This window comes from Oncorhynchus tshawytscha, linkage group LG20 (genome assembly GCF_018296145.1).
Source record: "Oncorhynchus tshawytscha isolate Ot180627B linkage group LG20, Otsh_v2.0, whole genome shotgun sequence".
Classification (NCBI taxonomy): Eukaryota; Metazoa; Chordata; class Actinopteri; order Salmoniformes; family Salmonidae; genus Oncorhynchus; species Oncorhynchus tshawytscha.
Window position 1 is genome coordinate 44,272,223 of NC_056448.1, and position 23,891 is coordinate 44,296,113.

The following is a 23,891-nucleotide window of genomic DNA, read 5'->3' on the forward strand; positions in this document are numbered from 1 at the left end:
GCTACCCTGGCTCCACTCTAACTACTGCTACCCTGCCGCCCTCCACTCTAACTACTAGGCTGCCGCCCTCCACTCCTGCCGCCCTCCACTCTAACTACTAGGCTACCCTGCCGCCCCTCCACTCTAACTACTAGGCTACCCTGCCGCCCCTCTCTAACTACTAGGCTAACTAACTACTAGGCTACCCTGCCGCCCCTCCACTCTAACTACTACTACCCTGCCGCCCCTCCACTCTAACTACTAGGCTACCCTGCCGCCCCTCCCTAACTACTAACTACGCCCCTGCCTAGGCTACCCTGCCCCCTCCACTCTAACTACTAGGCTACCCTGCCGCCCCTCCACTCTAACTACTAGGCTTCCCTGCCGCCCCTCCCTCCTACTAGGCTTCCCCCCTCCACTCTAACTACTAGGCTACCCTGCCGCCCCTCCACTCTAACTACTAGGCTACCCTGCCGCCCCTCCACTCTAACTACTAGGCTCCACTCTAACTACTAGGCTACCCTGCCGCCCCTCCACTCTAACTACTAGGCTACCCTGCCGCCCCTCCACTCTAACTACTAGGCTACCCTGCCGCCCCTCCACTCTAACTACTAGGCTACCCTGCCGCCCCTCCACTCTAACTACTAGGCTACCCTGCCGCCCCTCCACTCTAACTACTAGGCTACCCTGCCGCCCCTCCACTCTAACTACTAGGCTACTAGGCCCTGCCGCCCCTCCACTCTAACTACTAGGCTACCCTGCCGCCCCTCCACTCTAACTACTAGGCTACCCTGCCGCCCCTCCACTCTAACTACTAGGCTCCACTCCTGCTACCCTTCCTCCCCTCCACTCTAACTACTAGGCTTCCCTGCCGCCCCTCCACTAACTAACTGCCGCCCCTCCAGGCTACTAGGCTTCCCTGCCGCCCCTCCCTCTAACTACTAGGCCGCCCCTCCACTCTAACTACTAGGCTACCCTGCCGCCCCTCCACTCTAACTACTAGGCTTCCCTGCCGCCCCTCCACTCTAACTACTAGGCTACCCTGCCGCCCCTCCACTCTAACTACTAGGCTACCCTGCCGCCCCTCCACTCTAACTACTAGGCTACCCTGCCGCCCCTCCACTCTAACTACTAGGCTACCCTGCCGCCCCTCCACTCTAACTACTATGCTACCCTTCCTCCCCTCCACTCTAACTACTAGGCTTCCCTGCCGCCCCTCCACTCTAACTACTAGGCTTCCCTGCCGCCCCTCCACTCTAACTACTAGGCTTCCCTGCCGCCCCTCCACTCTAACTACTAGGCTTCCCTGCCGCCCCTCCACTCTAACTACTAGGCTTCCCTGCCGCCCCTCCACTCTAACTACTAGGATTCCCTGCCGCCCCTCCACTCTAACTACTAGGCTTCCCTGCCGCCCCGACATGATTGAAGAAAAGACAGTATGTCACGCCACACTGCCTTTTATAGACAGGTTGGTTGTTTAGCAACAACCGACACGTGCAACTATGGGGCAAAACAGATGGATGGCATAGAATGTTGACAACATGTAAACTTGTTGTCTCTCCAATATATTGTTACAGTTGTTGGTTAAAAATCAAATCAAATTTTATTTGTCACATACACATGGTTAGCAGATGTTAATGCGAGTGTAGCGAAATGCTTTAGCTAGCTAGCTAGGGAATTTTTGCATGTTAGCATTGACATGAAATCAGTCAAAACACCTCATAACAAGAAATGGTATCAAGAACAAGATTAACTAGCTGAAACGAGTCACTTACGATTCCCCACATGGCAGTTTCTTATCATTGTTGGTAGCTATCTGGCCATCCAGAACCATGGCAGTTTCTTATCATTGTTGGTAGCTATCTGGCCATTCAGAACCATGGCAGTTTCTTATCATTGTTGGTAGCTATCTGGCCATCCAGAACCATGGCAGTTTCTTATCATTGTTGGTAGCTATCTGGCCATCCGGAACCATGGCAGTTTCTTGTCATTGTTGGTAGCTATCTGGCCATTCGGAACCATGGCAGTTTCTTATCATTGTTGGTAGCTATCTGGCCATCCAGAACCACAACTCAAGCAGACTTTTGGGCTCCTGAGTGGCGCAGTGGTCTAAGGCACTGCATCTCAGTGCTAGAGGCGTCACTACAGACACCCTGGTTCAAATCCAGGCTGTATCACACCCAGCCATGATTGGGCGGCGCACAATTGGCCCAGTGTCGTCAATTTTAGCCGGTGTAGGCCATCATTGTAAATTAGAAATTGTTCTTAACTGACTTGCCTAGTTAAATAAAAAATAAAATACTTCTGCCCCCCCATTGAAGCTGTCCTTCCATGTTTTACTGATGTTGTCAGCTGACCCGTCCATAGTGACAGGTCACGTGGATATAGTAAGGGTGTGACGTGACTGTAAAGTTCTTTGATATTAAGCATCTCAATCACATCGTGTGAAAGGGATGTTCCCATAGGTTGTTTGGCGACCTGTTACAAAACACAGTAACTCCCCCATACAGAAGATGCCTTTGTCCAACGACTCTTATGTGTAATGGAACTGAGTCATGATCAAAGGCTAGGTCTAACTCAGATTGTAGCTGAATATGCACATAAACTAATAATGGGGAAGGAAATTATTAGGACTCATCTCTTCAGTGGGTCATATGATTGAGTGTAGTCTGGCCCAGGAGTGGGAAGGTGAACAGAAAGGTTCTGGAGCAATGAACCGCCCTTGCTGTCTCTGCCTGGCTAGTTCCCCTCTCTCCACTGGGATTCTCTGCCTCTAACCCTATTACAGGGGCTGAGTCACTGGCTTACTGGTGCTCTTCCATACCGTCCCTAGGAGGGGTGCATCACTTGAGTGGGTTGAGTCACTGATGTGATCTTCCTGTCCGGGTTGGCGCCCCCTCTTGGGTTGTGCTGTGGCGGAGATCTTTGTGGGCTGAACTCTGCCTTTTCTCAGGATGGTAAGTTGGTGGTTGAAGGTATCCCTCTAGTGGTGTGGGGGCTGTGCTTTGGCAAAGTGAGTGGGGTTATATCCTGCCTTTTTGGCCCTGGGGTCTCCCGACCCCTCCTGTCTCAGCCTCCAGTATTTATGCTGCAGTAGTTTATTTGTCGGGGGGCTAGGGTCAGTCTGTTATGTCTGGAGTCTTTCTCCTGTCCTATCCGGTGTCCTGTGTGAATTTAAGTATGCGCTCTCTAATTCTCTCTCTTTTACTCTCTCTTGGAGGACTTGAGCCATAGGACCATGCCTCAGGACTACCTGGCCTGATGACTCCTTGCTGTCCCCAGTCCACCTGGCCGTGCTGCTGCTCCAGTTTCAACTGTTCTGCCTGCGGCTATGGGACCCTGACCTGTTCACCGGACGTGCTACCTGTCCCAGACCTGCTGTTTTCAACTCTCTAGAGACAGCAGGAGCGGTAGAGATACTCTGAATGATCGACTATGAAAAGCCAACTGACATTTACTCCTGAGGTGCTGACCATCCTCGACAACCACTGTGATTATATTATTTGACCCTGCTGGTCATCTATGAACATTTGAACATCTTGGACATGTTCTGTTATAATCTCCACCCGGTACAGCCAGAAGAGCCTGGTTCCTCTCTAGGTTTCTTCCTAGGTTTTGGCTTTTCTAGGGAGTTTTTCTTAGCCAACGTGCTTCTACACCTGTATTGCTTGCTGTTTGGGGTTTTAGGCTGGGTTTCTGTACAGCACTTTATGACATCAGCTGATGTAAGATGGGCTTTATAAATACATTTGATTTGATTTTTAAATTAAAAGGAAAACAATATGACAGTACATTTTTCATCAGAAGCAAAGAATTCATAGCGGGCTCATTTATAGTGACTGTTGATATGTCCGTCACAAAACAAAACAAACATGAGCAGGGAGGGAGGGGGGTATTACCATATCACTTCTGCCTTGGTACACTCCCTCATTCTCTCACTGCAATGTCCACAAATGGCAGCTATTAGAATCCGCTAGCTATAATCTCAGTCACCTAAATGCTCAGTAAATCAACTCGTTGGGGGGGGATTAGCTAACATCCCACAAAGGATGCATTTCTTGCGGCTGTAATTCCCGAAAAAGGGGGAGAAGAGGAAAAGAAGATAGAAAGTCTAAACCAAGATTGTTAAAAAAAAAAAAAAAAAAATCTGAATTGTTGGGCCTCACTGGGTAAGAAATCGATTAGTTAGCTTGCAAACTAGCTAGTTAGCTTAGCTGCTTAAGTAGTTAGCATCTGCTTCTCTCCGCGGTTGGCCTCGAACGAGACCGCGGCTTGTAGCACTACTGCTAGCCCCCCTGCTGCTTCTGTGGTCATGAAAAGATGCTTTTGTCTGAAAAGGAGGGACACTGTGCCGCGAGTAACAGTTAAGTCTATACGAGAGATTTAACGAGATGATGACACATTTGGAGTAATATATATATATGTATATGGATTGTATATTGTTGCTAATTTTGCTTTGCATAATTAACCTGCTAACGTAACTAGCTACCGATGGTGCATGCTAACTTTGTCTTTGGTTGTCTTTTCTTTCGGAGCGAAAGATGCTAACGTTCGTTAGCTTGCTAGCTTTGTTTACTAACTTAATTAACCAGTTCTACTGTTACCATATTATGGCAAGCCGTGTTGGTTATTTTAATAGACTTTTAGTTACCTCGTTAAGTTAGAAATGTGAATGAACACGTTAGCTAAGTAGCTAGCTAGCACTGGCTGTGTTCGTTAGCTGCCTGCCGATGTTTTGCTAAAGTTAAGCTATGTGCCAATGTCAAGGACTCACACAATCAGCTAGCAAGCATTCTCTTACCAAAGAGTAACTTTCGCTGCTAGTTAGCAGCGTATGTCTTTCTACAGCCATATATATATATATATATATATTTACTAACGTTACCTAGCTAATGAACTAACTATATTTAGTTGGAGGAAGCTAGCTAGCTAGGTCTGTAGGTAGGCTAGGTTCCCAGTCAATACAGCAGGCCACTTATTTAGCTAGTTTCCTACACAGTGCATTCAGTCATACAACATTGTTGTTGTTTTTCATCCAAGGAAATTGTGCTGGCTACACACCCAATGGAGATATTTACTCTCATGCACACCAAGCAAGGTATTCTGCAATCTTGTGCCTATTTGTTGGCAAGAAAGTGTATATAGATAAGCTATCATGGTATACCTTTGCATGGCATTCGGGTCACTCAGAATATTGTTTAGAGGCCTCAGATAAAATAGTAAACAGCCAAGAGATGCAGGCATTTACTCTTGAGTTGAGTGAGTCTACAGCTAAGTATAATTGCAGTTTAGTCTCAAACTCTTTGTATCAGCCACCTAACTTTTAAAAACAGAAATGCATACTTCTTCCTATCTAGGCCTATGGAATGTGATTGGCACATTTTGTAAACAGTTTTGTAAGAATTAAAATGTAATAGCCAAATTGGAGTCATTAAATTCACATAATGCAGGGATAGCTGGTAAATTTGTTTTTGGTCTGGTATCTGTAGTCAGTGCTTGGTGCTCTGCCAAGGCATACAGAAGACCTAGTTACTGTAACTTTCTTACTATATTAATTTGTTCTGGGATGTTGTTGTTGCTGGATTTGTTCAGTTTGAAAGGTTTGATCATCTTTACTGGGGTGTACGTGTTAACTTGTCCTACATGAGGTAGGCAAGACTAAATGCTTGAGAACCATCTCTGTGCAGAAAAGTAATTCAAATCTGATGATGGACCCTGCTAATTTTAGCTGACACTTGTTCAGCAATTCATTGGATTTAGCCTCAGATATGATTCTTACATGAAGAGAGAGGAAGTTGTGCGTCTGGTAAGTCGTTGTCTGGGATTACAAATGGGTAAATAAATATGAGTTACACATTGAAAGACCTCAATATACAGATGTTAAACAAAGTAGCCACTACTTTCAATTAAGATGTGTTGGTAGCCTAGGCCTTTTTGTTTGGAATGCTGAGACATTTTGGTATTCCTCCCTTTCCATCTTGCGTGCGGTAGTTTTCTTTATGTTAATTTTAATAATATGCGAGAGGAGGGAAGCTAAATGGAGAACTGGTTCTTGAGGAAGTGACCCATGATTTAACATACCTGCTTTGAGCTAAATGAGGAACTGGTTCTTGAGGAAGTGACCCATGATTTCACATACCTGCTTTGAGCTAAATGAGGAACTGGTTCTTGAGGAAGTGACTCATGATTTCACGTAACTGTTGTGGGAGCATAACATTTGGGTAGTTTCCGTTTACTACATTTGCCCAAGCAGTTGACGTAACACTTAAATTGATGTTTGTTTGAGTTTCTCTTCAGAAAAAGGGGGCAAGGAAGCCAATTGTTGGAAAGTCCTAACTGTATTAGGGTATGTAGGCTGTTTTTGTTTTCTTCATCGGCAGGGTAGCCTAGTGGTTAGAGCGTTGGACTAGTAACCGGAAGGTTGTGAGTTCAAACCCCCGAGCTGACAAGGTACAAATCTGTCGTTCTGCCCCTGAACAGGCAGTTAACCCACTGTTCCCAGGCCATCATTGAAAATAAGGATGTATTCTTAACTGACTTGCCTGGTTAAATAAAGGTATAAAAAAAAAAAAATGTGAGGACCAAAGCTAGCCTAATGCAAGCTGACTACTTAACTCACTACCTATTCTAACTGTCCTTGCTCTCAAACTAATCTAGGCCTGTTAATGACACATTCCAGGCTCTCTCTGTGTGTGTGTGTCAAGTGTGTTCACTTGCTGTTCAGCTCCTGTTACTGTAAGCAGAGATACAGCGCCTAGATGGTCTCTGCAATCTTGGCAGTCGTGTTCCTCCCTGTCTCCTTAGCAATGTCTTTTTTCACAAGAGGAATTCAGATAGGACTCTGCTCGGTATGGACCTGCTTCGCCCCATTAGCGGCCACACATGTGAGTGGTATGTACATAGTGAACAACAGTGTAATGTGTGGCGACCATGGTCGGACCCCCCTGCTTGTGCATGTATGGGTGAGTTGTGCATTTGAGCTTCTTGGCTAGCCCAGCGACCCACCTAACCTCTGCTGTTGACAAATGCTGGATTCCTACATGCTATACCAGGCACTATGCATTTGTTCTCACTGTTTAGGCACATGCTTGTGTGTACGGCTATGATGTCCGGCTTCTTCCTGGTTCTGTGAATGAGTGAGTTAACTGGTTGTACAGTAGCCTAATATATCTGTCACTGTCAGGTGCCTGCCACCAAGTCACTTGTCAGGTTGCTCTCTCTAGCCTGTCACCATCAGCTGCTTCAACTCCAGTGACTTGGGGGGTCTGTCTGTCCCCTCCTAAACCTGTGGTATACATTTCACATCAGTTGTTCCCTTTGCCTCAAACTGCTTCTGTTTACCTCACCAAGTTGACACAGCCTCTTTATGTCAGTTGTTTTGGCAAGGGAGCCGGGTAGCCAAGGAGATGCCAGGCGGGAGGGGCCCCGGTTGCCTAGGTAGCCTCCAGAGTGTGTTGCCTGCTCTGTGCAAACTCCAAAGAGTTCAGCTCTCATTAATATGCTGCTATGTTTTGATGTCGTTCCCCCCCCCCCAAGTCTCAATATTCAGCCCACTTAAAAAGAGAGGACAAAAGGGGAAAATCCAACATAAAGTATGTGAAATCCTATTGCCTGGAATGACAGCTGGGATGAAGTACTACCACAGTCATACAGTAGGCTTGTGTATCTGGACACTGCTTCGACAACTGACATGAAAAATAAACCTAGCCAAGTGTTCAGTTCTCCTCCCTACATTCTCCTTTTCCCTCTGTTACGTGTCTCAGTCAGATTGGATTTGACCACTCCCTCTACAGACACCAGCGTGCTGCGCACCCAACCTCCCATTGGGTCTATAAGAAACGATGGGATACACAAAGAAAACTGTAGACAAGCTACATTTCTACCAAATCACCACAGCTTTCACTCCAATTAAAAATGTAAAGGTTTATAAAAGTAGGGAAATGTGTTCCAACTAAGAGCTGTGGTTTTTGCAAACTGCTCTAGTGTGCCTTTTTTAGAATAGGTGACAACCCCCTCCCCCTAAACCTAGACAGGTTCCAGACTGAAATATGCAGCAAAAAAATGTTTTGAAGGCAAATACTGTTTCCATTCGTCAAGGAGCCTACGTTGTTTCATGTTTAACAAAAGACCACCAAGATTAAACTCCCAAATCAAACGCAGGGCAAAAGAAACCACCAGATGTGGGTATCTACTGATTTAAAAAAAAGGGGAAGAATATTTGCTTTCTAATGCTGTTTTTGTCTCAACTCCCATTTTGGTGAAGGCTAATAACAACCTGTTGAAAAGAGAGTAAACGGTGCACAGCGATATTGATGAGGAAGACACTTGTTTCAGAGTAAACGGTGCACAGCGATATTGATGAGGAAGACACTTGTTTCAGAGTAAATGGTGCACAGCGATATTGATGAGGAAGACACTTGTTTCAGAGTAAATGGTGCACAGCGATATTGATGAGGAAGACACTTGTTTCAGAGTAAACGGTGCACAGCGATATTGATGAGGAAGACACTTGTTTCAGAGTAAACGGTGCACAGCGATATTGATGAGGAAGACACTTGTTTCAGAGTAAATGGTGCACAGTGATATTGATGAGGAAGACACTTGTTTCAGAGTAAACGGTGCACAGTGATATTGATGAGGAAGACACTTGTTTCAGAGTAAACGGTGCACAGTGATATTGATGAGGAAGACACTTGTTTCAGAGTAAACGGTGCACAGTGATATTGATGAGGAAGACACTTGTTTCAGAGTAAATGGTGCACAGTGATATTGATGAGGAAGACACTTGTTTCAGAGTAAATGGTGCACAGTGATATTGATGAGGAAGACACTTGTTTCAGAGTAAATGGTGCACAGCGATATTGATGAGGAAGACACTTGTTTCAGAGTAAACGGTGCACAGCGATATTGATGAGGAAGACACTTGTTTCAGAGTAAACGGTGCACAGCGATATTGATGAGGAAGACACTTGTTTCAGAGTAAACGGTGCACAGCGATATTGATGAGGAAGACACTTGTTTCAGAGTAAACGGTGCACAGCGATATTGATGAGGAAGACACTTGTTTCAGAGTAAACGGTGCACAGCGATATTGATGAGGAAGACACTTGTTTCAGAGTAAATGGTTGTTTCAGAGTAAACGGTGCACAGCGATATTGATGAGGAAGACACTTGTTTCAGAGTAAACGGTGCACAGCGATATTGATGAGGAAGACACTTGTTTCAGAGTAAACGGTGCACAGCGATATTGATGAGGAAGACACTTGTTTCAGAGTAAACGGTGCACAGCGATATTGATGAGGAAGACACACTTGTTTCAGTAGCATGAGTCGCAGCTCAAATGGCACATACAGTCCTTCATTTAGCAAATTACCTCAACTCACAAAGGCCATTGACAATGGCTGCATATCAACTGCAGTGAAATCTGTAATCGGTGTATTCCCCCCCCCAACTTTTAACCACGGTGCACACAGAGGACTTTATATATCCGTGGCAGACAACTAGAAAGATGCATATCCCCTCTTACTAACCTTACAGCGTTATTGCGTTAGGTAGACATATTTGTTGACGTTTTCTCCCTTTACGATGATGATGATAATGATCGGGACCTGTTCGCAGGGCTTTAAATTAAAAATAAATATTGGGAGCAATGATGCGCCTAACTTAATTATGAAAACCACAGAAAATATAAACAGAAAATATATTTTTCAATATTTGATTGAGATACAGCCTATATAAATTCGATCTAGGCTATGTTTAAAGCACGTATTGTTCCCCCAAAACTAATATGTAACACTTAAAAAAATATTAGTTAACTATGAAAGCCTGCCCACCAAGATTAAACTCACAAAAAATATATTTGTTTGCTAGTAAAAGCTAAAATGTTGATACGAATTTCTGTAATTGAAATATCATATTAGGTTTCTACATTGTATAAAAGCACTATTTTTCCTATTGCGATGCAGGTCATCGAAAATTGAACACGGTCCCCTTTAAAAGCGTAAAGTTTGAGTGATGACATGCAAGGAATCAGTCATTCATTCATTCATTGCTATGATCATTGATCCTGAAGAAGATATCCCCTTTTCTCTGTGCCACCAGATGTTTGGATGTACTGCTAAAGTTCTCAGGTTGTTAGCTAGCTAGCCAATGAGGTAACGTGACTGAACAAAGTTAAAATAAATGGTTAACAAAGTCGATGCACGAGTAGCTTTTCTTAACTTCATTGTTTTTTAAGGGCTTTTAAGTACGCATTTCACTGTAAGGTTGGATTTGGCGCATGTGACATACAATTTCTATTTTTTTTATAGAACGGCCCGCTACTGCTATAGGAAGATAATGTTGCGCGGGTAATATGGGTCAGATCTTTTGAGGTGGTTGGGCTCGAAGCAAGCCGTTTCGCTGTAGAGTATGGTGTGAACATTGCGCTAACGAATCTGCACTTGCTTGTTTATCTGGGGCGCTCGGAAACAACCGTACAGTGAAGCCTGACACAGAACCCAAACCGGCTGCGCGCGTGCGCCATCGTGCATACGTTTATTTTGTCCCCCCACACCAAACGCAATCACGACACGCAGGTTAAAATATCAAAACAAACTCTGAACCAATTATATTAATTTGGGCATAGGTCAAAAAGCATTAAACCTTTATAGCTAGTTAGCTTGCACTTGCTAGCAAATTTGTCCTATTTAGCTAGCTTGCTGTTGCTAGCTAATTTGTCCTGGGATATAAACATTGAGTTGTTATTTTACCTGAAATGCACAAGGTCCTCTACTCCGACAATTAATCCACACACAAAATGGTCAAACGAATCGTTTCTAGTCATCTTTCCTCCTAGACCTTTTCTTCTCTTGACTTTATATTGCGATTGGCAACTTTAATAAATTAGGTGCATTACCGCCACCGTTCGTCTTTCAGTCACCCAAGTGGGTATATCCAATGAGGAGATGGGAGAGGCAGGACTTGCAGCTCGATCTGCATCAGAAGTAGAACTGACTTTTATTTTAGCCCTTGGCAACACAGACGCTCGTTGGCGCACGCGAGCAGTGTCGGTGCAATAATTGAATAACATAGCTTTCTACATTTATTTTGCAGCGAACAGTGTAGTCGGCTTGTTATGCCCGTTTACATCGTGACGTATTTCATTACGTACAGGGGTAAAAAAAAAAGGTTTTATTTTCACTCTACTGAACAGACAAGTGTAGTGTTTGTAATGCAAGATGGAGGAGAGACTGTCTCTCGTCAAAGATCACATTTATTTTGGAAGTTTGCAAAATTACCTTTTTCATTCACGACAGGATAAATATATTGTTTCACGTGATAATAAAACATGTTTTGTTACTTGTTTCTCTAAGAGCGGCTAGCTTGCTAAAAGCTAGGCTAGGTTGAAGATACCATTGTAGCTAGTGACAACCACCCAATAATTATAATTTTAAAAAACATCATTACTATCACAATAAACTTAAACGGGAAGCAACGGTCAATATAATTGGCTGAACAGCCAATGTGTATTATTTTTAACATTTACTATTAAAATACACTAGTACTCGTATAGGAATCGGTAACTGTTTACAAGTTGCTAGCTATCCCATAAAGCCTTAATCGAAAACCAAATGTTTTTCTTCTTCTGTGGTAAGTACCTGTTCTTCAATGTGATCTGGCTGGCCTGAAGATGAAGGGAACAAAATGTAAGTATGCAGTGTCCGTCTCGCAACGGGGCCTTCAACCACCGTTGCGTTTCCACTCCGTTGTGGACGTCTCCATTGACATGCAGGACATCCGATGCAACGAAATGGGAGTGCTTATGGGTGTTAGTGGTCCCAAAATAAAACTTCTGGTCGCCCAGGAACATATTTTGGAGAGATTAAACTTTTTAATGTTTAAACCGTCACACCCAGACTGTCAGGTCCTCCATTCCATGTCCTATCTGTGAATCAGTGGAACCCGTTTTTTTACTACGCTGTTCGAGGCAGTGTTCTTTGCTATCTCTAATTCTGCCAAGCATTTACAAAGCAATCTGATTCTGTTTGTTATTAAGGAGGCCAGGTTACCCTTTTTACCTCTGAGTAATTTCTGTCCGGAGCATTGGAATCAGCTTTTCCTTAATACATGTCATGACCAATGTTGTTTCTCCAACAATCCAACTAACATTTTTGTCTTGTTTTGTTAACTAGCATTTGATCAAGTTTGCTTTCAGATAAACATCAGTGAAATCCTGCTGGTCTTAAATGGTCATAATCAGGCCACATCCTCTCTGTGAAACTGAGCTCTTCTCTGCTGACGAGGTCAAAACTAGTACCCTGTCCCCTCCTTACTCATATTTGTTGCACTGTTGTGTCTGCAACTGGTGAGATGGTGTTCAAACATGTTCAGGTGCCGTTTGGCTCTAGTGGCTTTAGATGTCTGTCTGGAACATAGGATTTAATGTTCTATTCATTGTTTCTGAGGTGCTGTCGTGAATCTTTGTTTTGTTGTATGAAGTCAGATTAGGAATGAGGCTGTGCGATTCTGTGGTCTGCACAGAGGAAGGGCGCAGTTTGTGTAAGGGCCTCTGTGATCTATTTGTCAGTGCAGACTGTTGAGACCAAAGATTAATATGATTTTTTTGTATCAAATTTCTCTTGGTTTGAAACCTGTCTTCTGCAGTCTGCTGAATTGAGGAGAAGCAGAGAGAATAGTGTGATCCAAATATTTTTTGTCGTTGTAGTTTTTATCATTTCAAAATGCTCAAACAGTAACTTCAGAAAGTATGCACAGCACACCATCAACTTTTTCTACATTTTGTTGTTTTACAGGCTGAATTTAAAATGGATTACATTTAGATTTGTCACTGGCTGGCCTACACACAATATCCCCATAACGTCAAAGTAGAGTTTTTCAATATTTTTAGAAATGAAAAGTCTTCGATGTCTTGAGGCAATAAGTATTCAATCCCGTTGTTATGGCAAGCCTAAGTAAGTTGAGGAGTAAAAATGTGTACCAAGTGATATATAAGTTGCATGTCAATAATAGTGTTAAACATGATTTTGACTACCTCATCTTTGTACCCCACACACACAATTATCTGTAAGGTCGAGCAGTGAATTTCAAACACAGATTATACAACAAAGACCAAGGAGTTTTTCCAATGCCTCGCAAAGAAGGGCACCTAATGGAAGGTGGGTGTAAAAATACAAAAGCAGACATTGAATATCCCTTTGAGCATAGTGAAGTTAATTACATGTTGGATAGTGTATCAAAACACCCAGTCACTACAAATACACAGGCGTCCATCCTAACTCAGTTGCCGGAGATGAAGGAAACCGCTTCAGTAATTCACCGTGAGGCCAATGGTGACTTTAAAACAGTTACTGAGTTTTTAATGGCTGTGATAGGAAAACAATTAGGATGGATCAACAACATTATAGTTAAACCACAATACTAACCTAATTGACAGAATGAAAAGTACATTTTTATACAGGATAAAAATATTCCAAAACATCCATCCTGTTTGCAACAAGGCACTAAAGTAAAACTGCAGAAAATGTGGTAAAGCAAGTCACTTTTTGTCCTGAGTACAAAGTGTTATCTTTGGGGCAAATGCAACACATTACTGAGTACCACTCTCCATATTTTCAAGCATAGTGGTGGCTTCATCATGTTATGGGTATGCTTTTAATTGTTAAGAACTAGTGAGTTTTTCAGGATAAAAAAAGAAACACAATAGAACTTAGCACAGGCTACATCCTAGAGGAAAACCTGGTTCAGTCTGCTTTCCACTAGACACTGGGAGATGATTTCACCTTTCAGCAGTACAATAACCTAAAACATAAGGCCAAATCTACAGTGGAGTTGCTTACCAAGAAGACGGTGAATGTTCCTGAGTGTCTCAGTTACAGTTTTGACTTAAATCCGCTTGAAAATATATGGCAATACCTGAAAATGATTGTCTAGCAATGATCAACAATACATTTTGACAGAGCTTGAATAATTTTGAAAAGAATAATGGGTAACTATTGTACAATCTACACACAATCCATTGCTGCCAAACGTGAATCTAAATATGTTCGCTTTGTCATTATGGGGTATTGTGTGAATCCAATCAGGCTGTAACATAACAAAATGTGGAATAAATCAATAAGGGTGTAAACACTTTCTGAAGGCACTGTATAATGAGTCACTGCCTGGTCTAACAGTAGGCTAATTCCAATCCCCTTAATGTAAAATGGGATCATCATTCTATGAACCTGCTGGTTCAACACTCCAATTGAATAATTTATTCTGGGGTTGATCTTCATAATGATAGTGGCAGTTCGCTTTCTCTCACACTGTCTCTTGTCAGGTTTTTTTTTTTTTATTAGAAAATTGTCTTTGGATGTGATTCAACCATTGACATGGACATCACATTTTAGTTCTCTATGAATAATTGTAAAATTGAGAGTAAAAAATAAAATAAAAAAATATACAGAGAAGGTCATACTGGAAAATACAAAGACTGCCTATTTAAAAGCTAGGAAAACATTTTATGAGTAGCTCGTGACATGTTTCATAATTTTTAAAGTAGCCCTCATGCTAGAAAAGGTTGAAGACCCCCCTGTAATCTTTAACCACAGACAGTGTGTCTTGCTACTAGTCATTAGCACTGGGTCCATAACCATAGATCTGTGCTTAGGGGCAACTTTTACATTAGACCTGTTTTCGCTTGACCTTTTCAGCCCAATCAGACAGTTCTTGAGGCACTGAACTCTAGCTGTGTTTTTTTTTTCCTTCCTCAGAACTCTCCCATGATGCCTGAGGTTCGGGAGCTTTCAGACGCACTGCCGGAGTTGCCCATGGACCCCATCACTGGTGTGGGGGTGGTGGCCTCGCGAAATAGAGCGCCTACTGGCTATGATGTGGTGAGTACATCACAGAGGTGCAGGACTCAGGAAAGATGTGTTAATTAAAACGAATATCAAATCAGCCTGTTTGATGAAGGTTTAGCCACACAAGCTATTCTTGATGTTGGCTTGTGATGTTAATCACACATTTATTGCGTTGATTCTTACACTGATGTAGGCTTATACAGTTGAAGTCGGAATAATACATACACTTAGCTTGGGGTCATTAAAACTACTTTTTCAACCACTCCACAAATTTCTTGTTAACAAACTATAGTTTTGGCAAGTCGGTTAGGACATCTACTTTGTGCATGACACAAGTAATTGTTCCAACAATTGTTTACAGACAGATTATTTCACTTATAATTCACTGTATCACAATTCCAGTGGGTCAGAAGTTTACATACACTCAGTTGACTGTGCATTTAAACAGCTTGGAAAATTCCAGAAAACGATGTCATGGCTTTAGAAGCTTCTGATAGGCTAATTTACATAATTTGAGGCAATTGGAGGTCTACCTGTATTTCAAGGCCTACCTTCAAACTCTCTTTGCTTGACATCATGGGAAAATCTAAAGAAATCAGCCAAGACTACAGAAAAATAATTGTAGACCTCAACAAGTCTGGTTCATCCTCGGGAGCAATTTCCAAATGCCTGAAGGTACCACGTTCGTCTGTACAAACAATAGTATGCAAGTATAAACACCATGGGAACATGCAGCCGTCATACCGCTCAGGAAGGAGACGCGTTCTGTCTCCAAGAGATGAATGTACTTTGGTGCGAAAAGTGCAAATCAATCCCAGAACAACAGCAAAGGACCTTGTGCCGGAGGAAAACGGTACAAATGTATCTATATCCACAGTAAAAACTAGTCCTATATCGACAACCTGAAAGGCCACTCAACAAGGAAGAAGCCACTCCTCCAAACTGCACCTGGGGAAAATTAGATGGTACTTTTTGGAGAAATGTCCTCTGGTGAAACAAAAATAAAACTGTTTGGCCATAATGACCATCGTTATGTTTGGAGGAGAAAGGGGAGGCTTGCAACCCGAAGAACACCATCCCTACCGTGAAGCACGAGGGTGGCAGCATCATGTTGTGGGGGTGCTTTGCTGCAGGAGGAACTGGTGCACTTCACAAAATAGATGGCATCATAAGGCAGGGAAATTATATGGATATATTGAAGCAACATCTCAAGACATCAGTCATGAAGTTAAAGCTTGGTCGCAAATCGGTCTTCCCAATGGACAATGACCCCAAGCATACTTCCAAAATTGTGGCAAAATGGCTAAAGGACAACACAGTCAAGGTATTGGAGTGGCCATCACAAAGCGTGTGCGAGCAAGGAGGTCTACAAACCTGACTCCGTTACACCAGCTCTGTCAGGAGGAATGGGCCAAAATTCACCCAACTTATTGTAGGAAGCTTGTGGAAGGCACTCAAAACGTTTGACCCAATTTAAGCAATTTAAAGGCAATACTAATTGAGTGTCTGAACTTTTGACCCACTGGGAATGTGATGAAAGAATTAAAAGCAGAAATAAATCATTCTCTACTATTATTCTGACATTTCACATTCTTAAAATAAAGTGGTGATCCTAACTGACCTAAGACAGGGACTTTTTACTAGGATTAAATGTCAGGAATTGTGAAAAACTGAGTGTAAATGCATTTGGTTAAGGTGTATGTAAACTTCCGACTTCAACTGTAGGTAGGGATGTAACGAGTCACAGATTTTTTTCAAATGTTTAAGATGCAAGTGCATCGGATCCCAAACAAATGTAGAATGCATTGGTCAGAACTCTTAACTCTTCTTGAACTGAACTGTTGGTTAAGGTCTTGTAGTAAGTAAACATTTCACAGTCATGTCTACACTTGTTGTATTCAGCGTGTGTGACAAATAAAGTTTGATTTGATTTCAAACTTTTTTTTCTTTTTTTTTTAGCTCATTGCCGTTTTTCTGGCTTCTGAAAATACCTAATCTTTTGTGACAACTGATGTCCTCTCTCCTTCGGTGTCAAACTGCATGTACCTTTGTTAAGTCATTAGTCTACAAATAGTTTTGCCTAACAACCCCAGGCAATGTCAGTAGCCTTGTCAAACTGCGCACTGTGCCCAGCTTTGCACGCTGACCAACACGAGGTAGGTAGTCTGTTCCTAATCTTGCACATCTTCAAATGCTAAAACGGCTTGTGTGATATTGGGCTTTATTAGCTGAGTGACCACCTTTTTGTAATTTGCTAAGTTATCTATGCGCTGTTGAATCTGTTAAAAGTAAGGTACCGGAGAACACTCTCATACCTGCTGAACGTTGCATACAATTGCCTGACGACGACAGATGGGGGGGTAAAATCCATCATTGTGGCTTTGTCATAGCTAATTTGTAAACAATAAATATTGCTACATTACTATCCTAAACACTTAATCTGCAAAAATTACAAGTTAATTAGAGTGGTGATTTCAGAAACAAATATATGCTACATGTGTCCCCCCTTAATCTGATAGTGGTAGTGGGGTGGTAGATGTCTAGTCTCCTTTATGGCTCTAATCTGATAGTGGTAGTGGGGGGGTAGATGTCTAGTGTCCCTTATGGCTCTAATCTGATAGTGGTAGGGGGGTAGATGTCTAGTGTGTCTAATCCTTATGGCTCTAATCTGATAGTGGTAGTGGGGGGGGTAGATGTCTAGTGTCTAATCTGATAGTGGTAGTGGGGGGGTATGGATGGCTCTAATCTGATAGTGGTAGTGGGGTGGGTAGATGTCTAGTGATGCTCTAATCTGATAGTGGTAGTGGGGTGGGTAGTGTCCCTTATGGCTCTAATCTGATGTCTAGTGTGGTAAGTGGGTAGTGGGGTGGGTAGATGTCTAGTGTCCCTTATGGCTCTAATCTGATAGTGGTAGTGGGGTGGGGGGGTAGATGTCTAGTGTCCCTTATGGCTCTAATCTGATAGTGGTAGTGGGGTGGGGTGGGTAGATGTCTAGTGTCCCTTATGGCTCTAATCTGATAGTGGTAGTGGGGTGGGGTTGGGTAGATGTCTAGTGTCCGTTATGACTCTAAACTGATAGTGGTAGTGGGGGGGGTAGATGTCTAGTCTCCTTTATGGCTCAGCTCAGGTACCTACATACATACATACATACATGCACGCATGCGCACACACACACAATCTCCAGCCTCGTTCCCCGAGTGTAGTCATTGACTCAGGCTTGTCATTGATGGTCACGCTCTCCTTCTCACCATCTCAAAGGAAAGGCACCCGCTGACTCGTTGCCACGGAGAAGAGACTCATTTCTGTGTGCGGGCAGATGGCGCAAAGCCACGACCCGATGTCACGAAAGTCTGGGAGTGGCGCATGGATCCGAATATCCCCCAAGATTCTAACAGCTTGTGATTGGCTGTTGGCCATCGTTACCAGCTGCCACAGTGAACCCTTCCCTAGTAACAGTTCTTCTCAGCCTGGTCCTCTGCTGCTTGGGATTTCCATTCTTGGGAGGCCCCAAGATGTGAATTTCTAACACCGATTCAACCACAAATACCGTGGAGGTTTTCCAATGCCTCGCAATATAAAAAGCAGACATTGAATGTTCCTTTTGAGTATGGTGTATGGTGAGTATTAATTACTTTTTGAGTATTAATTACACTTTGGATGGTGTATTAATACACCAAGTCACTACAAAGATACAGGTGTCCTTCCTAACTCAGTTGCCGGAGAGGAAGGAAACTTCCCTGTGGGGCCAATGGGGACTTTAAAACAGTAACAGAGTTTAATGGCTGTGATAGGAGAAAACGGAGGATCGATCAACAACATTGTAGTTACTCCACAATACTAACCTAATTGACAGAGTGAAAAGAAGGAAGCCTGTACAGAATAAAAATATTCTGAAATATGCATCTTATTTGTAATACTGCAAAAAATGTGGCAAAGCAATGGTTGTCTAGCGATGATCAACAATCAATTTGACAGAGCTTTTTTTTTTTTAAATAATGGCAAATGTTGCACAATCCAGGTGTGGAAAGCTTTTAGTCTTACCCAGAAAGACTCACAGCTGTACTCGCCGCCAAAGTTGCTTCTACAAAGTATTGACTCAGGGATGTGAATACTTATGTATATTAGATTTTTTTTAAATAAATAAATGTAATACAAATTTGTTTACGTTCTTGTTAGTGAGCATTTCTTCTTTGCCAAGATAATCGATCCACCTGACTGGTGCGGCATATCAAGAAGCTGATTAAACAGCATGATCATTACACAGGTGCACCTTGTGCTGGGGGCTCTAAAATGTGCAGTTTGGTCACACTGCTACAGATGTCTCAAGTTGAGGGCGCATGCAATTGGCATGCTGGCTGATGACGTCAACCAGAGCTATTGCCAGATAATTTAATGTTAATTTAACCACCAACATAGTTTTAGAAAATTTGGCAGTACATCCAGCCGGCCTCCCAACCACAGACCACGTGTGTATGCCTTCGTGTGGGTGAGCGGTTTGCTGATGTCAACGTTGTGAACAAAGTGCCCCGTGGTGGTGGTGGTAATGTTATTGGCAGGCATAAGCTACGGACACTGAACACAATTGCAATTTATCACTGGCAATTTGAATGCACAGAAATACCATGCCGTGATCCTGAGGCCGTTGTGAGACCTTCAGTTTGTGATCAACAGATGCATAGCTGTATTTCCAGTCATGTGAAATCCATAGATTAGGCCCTCATTAATTCCTTTCAATTGACTCATTTCCTCATAAGAACTGTAACTCAGTATAATCTTTGAAATTGTTGCGTTTGCTTTTGTTTGAAGATACTTTAAAAAATGCGTACTTCCATTTTTTATTTATTTTTTAAAGTCAAATACACAAAGTAAGTATTTTAAAATGCAAATACTTAAGCTAAATACGCTGGTCTAGTGCCTAATGGTAAACAGTAGGCCTAGAAATTCCTGTCATGTGACAGGATATACAGTAGATATTGAGAGGCACTGAGAAACGTGGAGAAGAGCACACTTTGAATTAAATGAGTTATCCTGAAAATATTCCTCGGTTGTCAATTCTGATCCATTCTTAGAATATTGTGATTGTTGTTTTGGCCTACCGGCCCTCCACACCTGGGCAGAGATCTAACAAAACTCCTAGTCTTGTTAGCTGGCATTTGGCTAGCGCTTTTAGTGTGGACTCTTCACCTAGATAGTCCAGTCGTTGACTTTTTTTATTTATTTATTTTTTTTTTTTTCAACTTCCTTCCGCCAAGCTTCTTTGAAAGCAGCTGGATGAATTTGCGTACAGCTAGTCTATTGCGATCCAGTCATAGGTCTGTACGTCTCCTGTCTTCAATGGGATTGGCACAGTCTCTACTTCACTCGTAATGTTTGTGGCTACAGCTCTGCAAACACCACACTCTGACACACCAGTGAATTTGTTCAGGGTTGGATTTCTACCTCTGAATGCTCACCATTTTATCTGATTATATTTATCAGGACTGCAGGAATGTGTTATTTCTGTATTGGTGCGTTTGCCCCCATCAAATGTACTTTTTTAGCAGCACAGGCTATCTGTTCAAGGGCACACACACACACACCATACTTGTTCAGTATGTTCCTTCAGGTGTGCTCATTCCAAACTGCTCAATGACCCTTCCATGACCCCTGAACAGAGGCTACATATACAGCACAACAGAGGGCTGGCTTAGCATATCAATCCCCCCCCCAAATATACACAGACACACAGGGTGGTGTCCCTCCAGACTAGTGCCCAGTCCGTGTCAGGGTGGCGTGACCCCACTTCTCTTTGTTACGAGTACCCCTCGTCCTTAATCTTACACTGGATCTCTCCCATGGGCCCTCAACAGGATGCGGTGGGCACTGACCCTGGAAAAGAGGCTGAGAAAAGATGTCTTGTACGTTTCCTAAACCCCAGGCATTTTTTCTATCCACACACTAACTTCAAACCCCTTTCTCTCTTTCTCCTTCCATTTATGGTCCTTGCCAGTTGGTTAGTAGTACTCGGTCCATTAACTGGCTCGCTCCATCAAAACTCATTTTTGGAAAAGCAGTCCCCCACCACCACCACCAACGGTTTTTATCTCTCTGTGGTAGAGAAAATATCATTGTCGAGGCTTCGCTGACCTCTGGTCTGACAGGGAATCTACATTTCTCACTGATAGCCAAGTATAGACACTTCCCTCTGAACTCAATTATACATCATTGGGGTGGCAGTGGCTTCCAAACCAGCCATGGTGGGCCACAGAATTCCTGTTGCCACGGAGAAACCCAAGAATGTGTTGCTTTTGCGTGAGGGTCGCTTATCCTGCAGGTCGCTTATCGCTTATCCTGCAGTTTTCTTCTTCTTCTCTCTATCAAGTTAACAGGCACTGCTGGATTGGCCGGATACAGAAGACCTACTTACATGAGCAGTGGTGTAACACCCCAATATCCCACAGGTTCAAATATCCTGGATCCCTCAATTCCCGTTTGCTTAATCCAATTTTTTTTTACATGAGTTTAATGTTCGATGTTTAGTATTTGTGTTCACGTTTTTTTCAAGTGTTGTGTTTTGACAATAGGTGTCTTTTTCAGTCTGGAACTTAAGGAAGAAAACTGCTCTCCAAGCTTGACCCGACCTCGTGTCAATCAGCCAGTAAAATCCTGTTATTTGCCAGCATCAACAGATTCATCACGATCTCCCTCAATGGTGATAGGTCCACACTGACTAGCGATGCCCCTCTAAATGTCTATCCCTCTCCCAACCAACAGGTCTCCCAAACAACAGATGGTCTTGACGCTGACTTGTGGAAAGACGGCCTGTTCAAATCCAAGGTGACGCGCTACCTCTGTTTCACCAGGGTCTTCTCTAAAGAAAACGTAAGTGATGAAAGTCTACGTACATTAATGATACCACACTGGTCTTCTCTAAAGAAAACGTAAGTGATGAAAGTCTACGTACATTAGTGATACCACACTGCCACTCTAATGCCCCGCTGTGATGAAAATCTGTGTTCCTGAATGGTTTGTCTATACTAAATCAAATCACAATTTATTGGTCACATACACATATTTAGCAGATGTTATTACGGGTGTAGCGAAATGTTTGTGTACCTAGCTCCAACAGCGCAGTACAATCTAAAAATACACTACAGTACACACATCTAAATGTAAAATAATGGAATTAAGAAATATATAAATGTCAGGACGAGCATTGTCGGAGTGACATTGACTAAAATACAGTAGAATAGAATACAGTATATACATATGAGATGAGGCAAAGCAGTATGTAAACATTATTAAAGTGACCAGTGTTCCATTATTTAAGTGACCAGAGACTCAATGTCTATGTATATGGGGCAGCAGCCTCTAAGGTGCAGGGTTGAGTAACCGGGTGGAAGCTGAATAGTGATGGCTGCTTAACAGTCTGATGTCCTTGAGATAGAAGCTGTTTTTCAGTCTCTCGGTCCCAGCTTTGATGCACCTGTACTGACCTCACCTTCTGGATGATAGCGGGGTGAACAGGCAGTGGCTCGGGTGGTGATGATGCACCTGTACTGACCTCACCTTCTGGATGATAGCGGGATGAACAGGCAGTGGCTCGGGTGGTGATGATGCACCTGTACTGACCTCACCTTCTGGATGATAGCGGGATGAACAGGCAGTGGCTCGGGGTGGTGATGATGCACCTGTACTGACCTCACCTTCTGGATGATAGCGGGATGAACAGGCAGTGGCTCGGGTGGTGATGATGCACCTGTACTGACCTCACCTTCTGGATGATAGCGGGGTGAACAGGCAGTGGCTCGGGGTGGTTGATGTACTTGATGATCTTTTTGGCCTTCCTGTGACATCAGATGCTGTAGGTGTCCTGGAGGGCAGGTAGTTTGCCCCCGGTGATGCGTTGGGCAGACCGTGCCACCCTCTGGAGAGCCCTGGTGTTCAAATAATTACTGTAGGGAAGAGGAACCTGTTTCTCAACACAACAATACAATAAGCCTCTCTAAACATAAACTCAAACAGCATGCATGACTCACTCTCTGTGATGGGGAAAGAGACTGAAATATCTCATCTGAAGCACCTTGTTTTCTGGCAGCTTTTTTGTACCATAACTTATGTTACCTGACAAACATATTCTGCAAGAGTCACCAGTTTCTCCGCTTCGGCTAATTAGCCCCAAAAAATTAAGAATTCGATTTATATAACGCTTTACCAGGTGCTATAACATATGCCAAGCACCTTTTATCCAAAGCGACTTAACCATGTGTGCGTACATTTTTCATACGGGTGGCCCCGGGTATCAAAACCACAACCCTGGCATTGCAAGTGTCCTGCTCTACCAACTGATCCAGCAGGACCACTATGGTTGGAAACTTGCCAAATATGAATTAGAGTAACAAAGGCAAAATCTACCCTGGTGGATCCTGGAACTGTGATACTGATTACCTGGCGTAGAGAACTGTGATACCGATGACCTTATTTAGGCGTAGAGCCTGTTGGTAGAGAACTGTGATACCGATGACCTTATTTAGGCGTAGAGAACTGTGATACCAATTACCTTATCTAGGCGTAGAGCTTGTTGGTAGAGAACTGTGATACCGATGACCTTATTTAGGCGTAGAGCCTGTTGGTAGAGAACTGTGATACCGATGACCTTATTTAGGCGTAGAGAACTGTGATACCAATTACCTTATCTAGGCGTAGAGCTTGTTGGTAGAGAACTGTGATACCGATGACCTTATTTAGGCGTAGAGCCTGTTGGTAGAGAACTGTGATACCGATGACCTTATTTAGGCGTAGAGCCTGTTGGTAGAGAACTGTGATACCGATGACCTTATTTAGGCGTAGAGCCTGTTGGTAGAGAACTGTGATACCGATGACCTTATTTAGGCGTAGAGCCTGTTGGTAGAGAACTGTGATACCGATGACCTTATTTAGGCGTAGAGCCTGTTGGTAGAGAACTGTGATACCGATGACCTTATTTAGGCGTAGAGCCTGTTGGTAGAGAACTGTGATACCGATGACCTTATCTAGGCGTAGAGCCTGTTGGTAGAGAACTGTGATACCAATTACCTTATTTAGGCGTAG

At 43.1% G+C, this 23,891-nt stretch overlaps 1 protein-coding gene across 2 annotated transcripts in view; it reads left to right on the plus strand.

Moving 5' to 3' along the window:
• The first annotated feature begins 3,903 nt into the window (after nucleotides 1–3,903).
• mvb12ba (multivesicular body subunit 12Ba) overlaps nucleotides 3,904–23,891 on the plus strand; it is a 43,210-nt gene continuing 23,222 nt past the window's right edge. Inside the window, exons 1-3 of one of the 2 annotated variants that reach the window (XM_042302716.1) lie at nucleotides 3,904–4,148; nucleotides 14,733–14,855; nucleotides 21,576–21,683. In XM_042302716.1, coding sequence (XP_042158650.1) covers nucleotides 14,742–14,855; nucleotides 21,576–21,683 — 222 coding nt within the window. In that variant the 5' untranslated portion in view covers nucleotides 3,904–4,148; nucleotides 14,733–14,741. The other variant, XM_042302715.1, reaches the window with a different exon arrangement.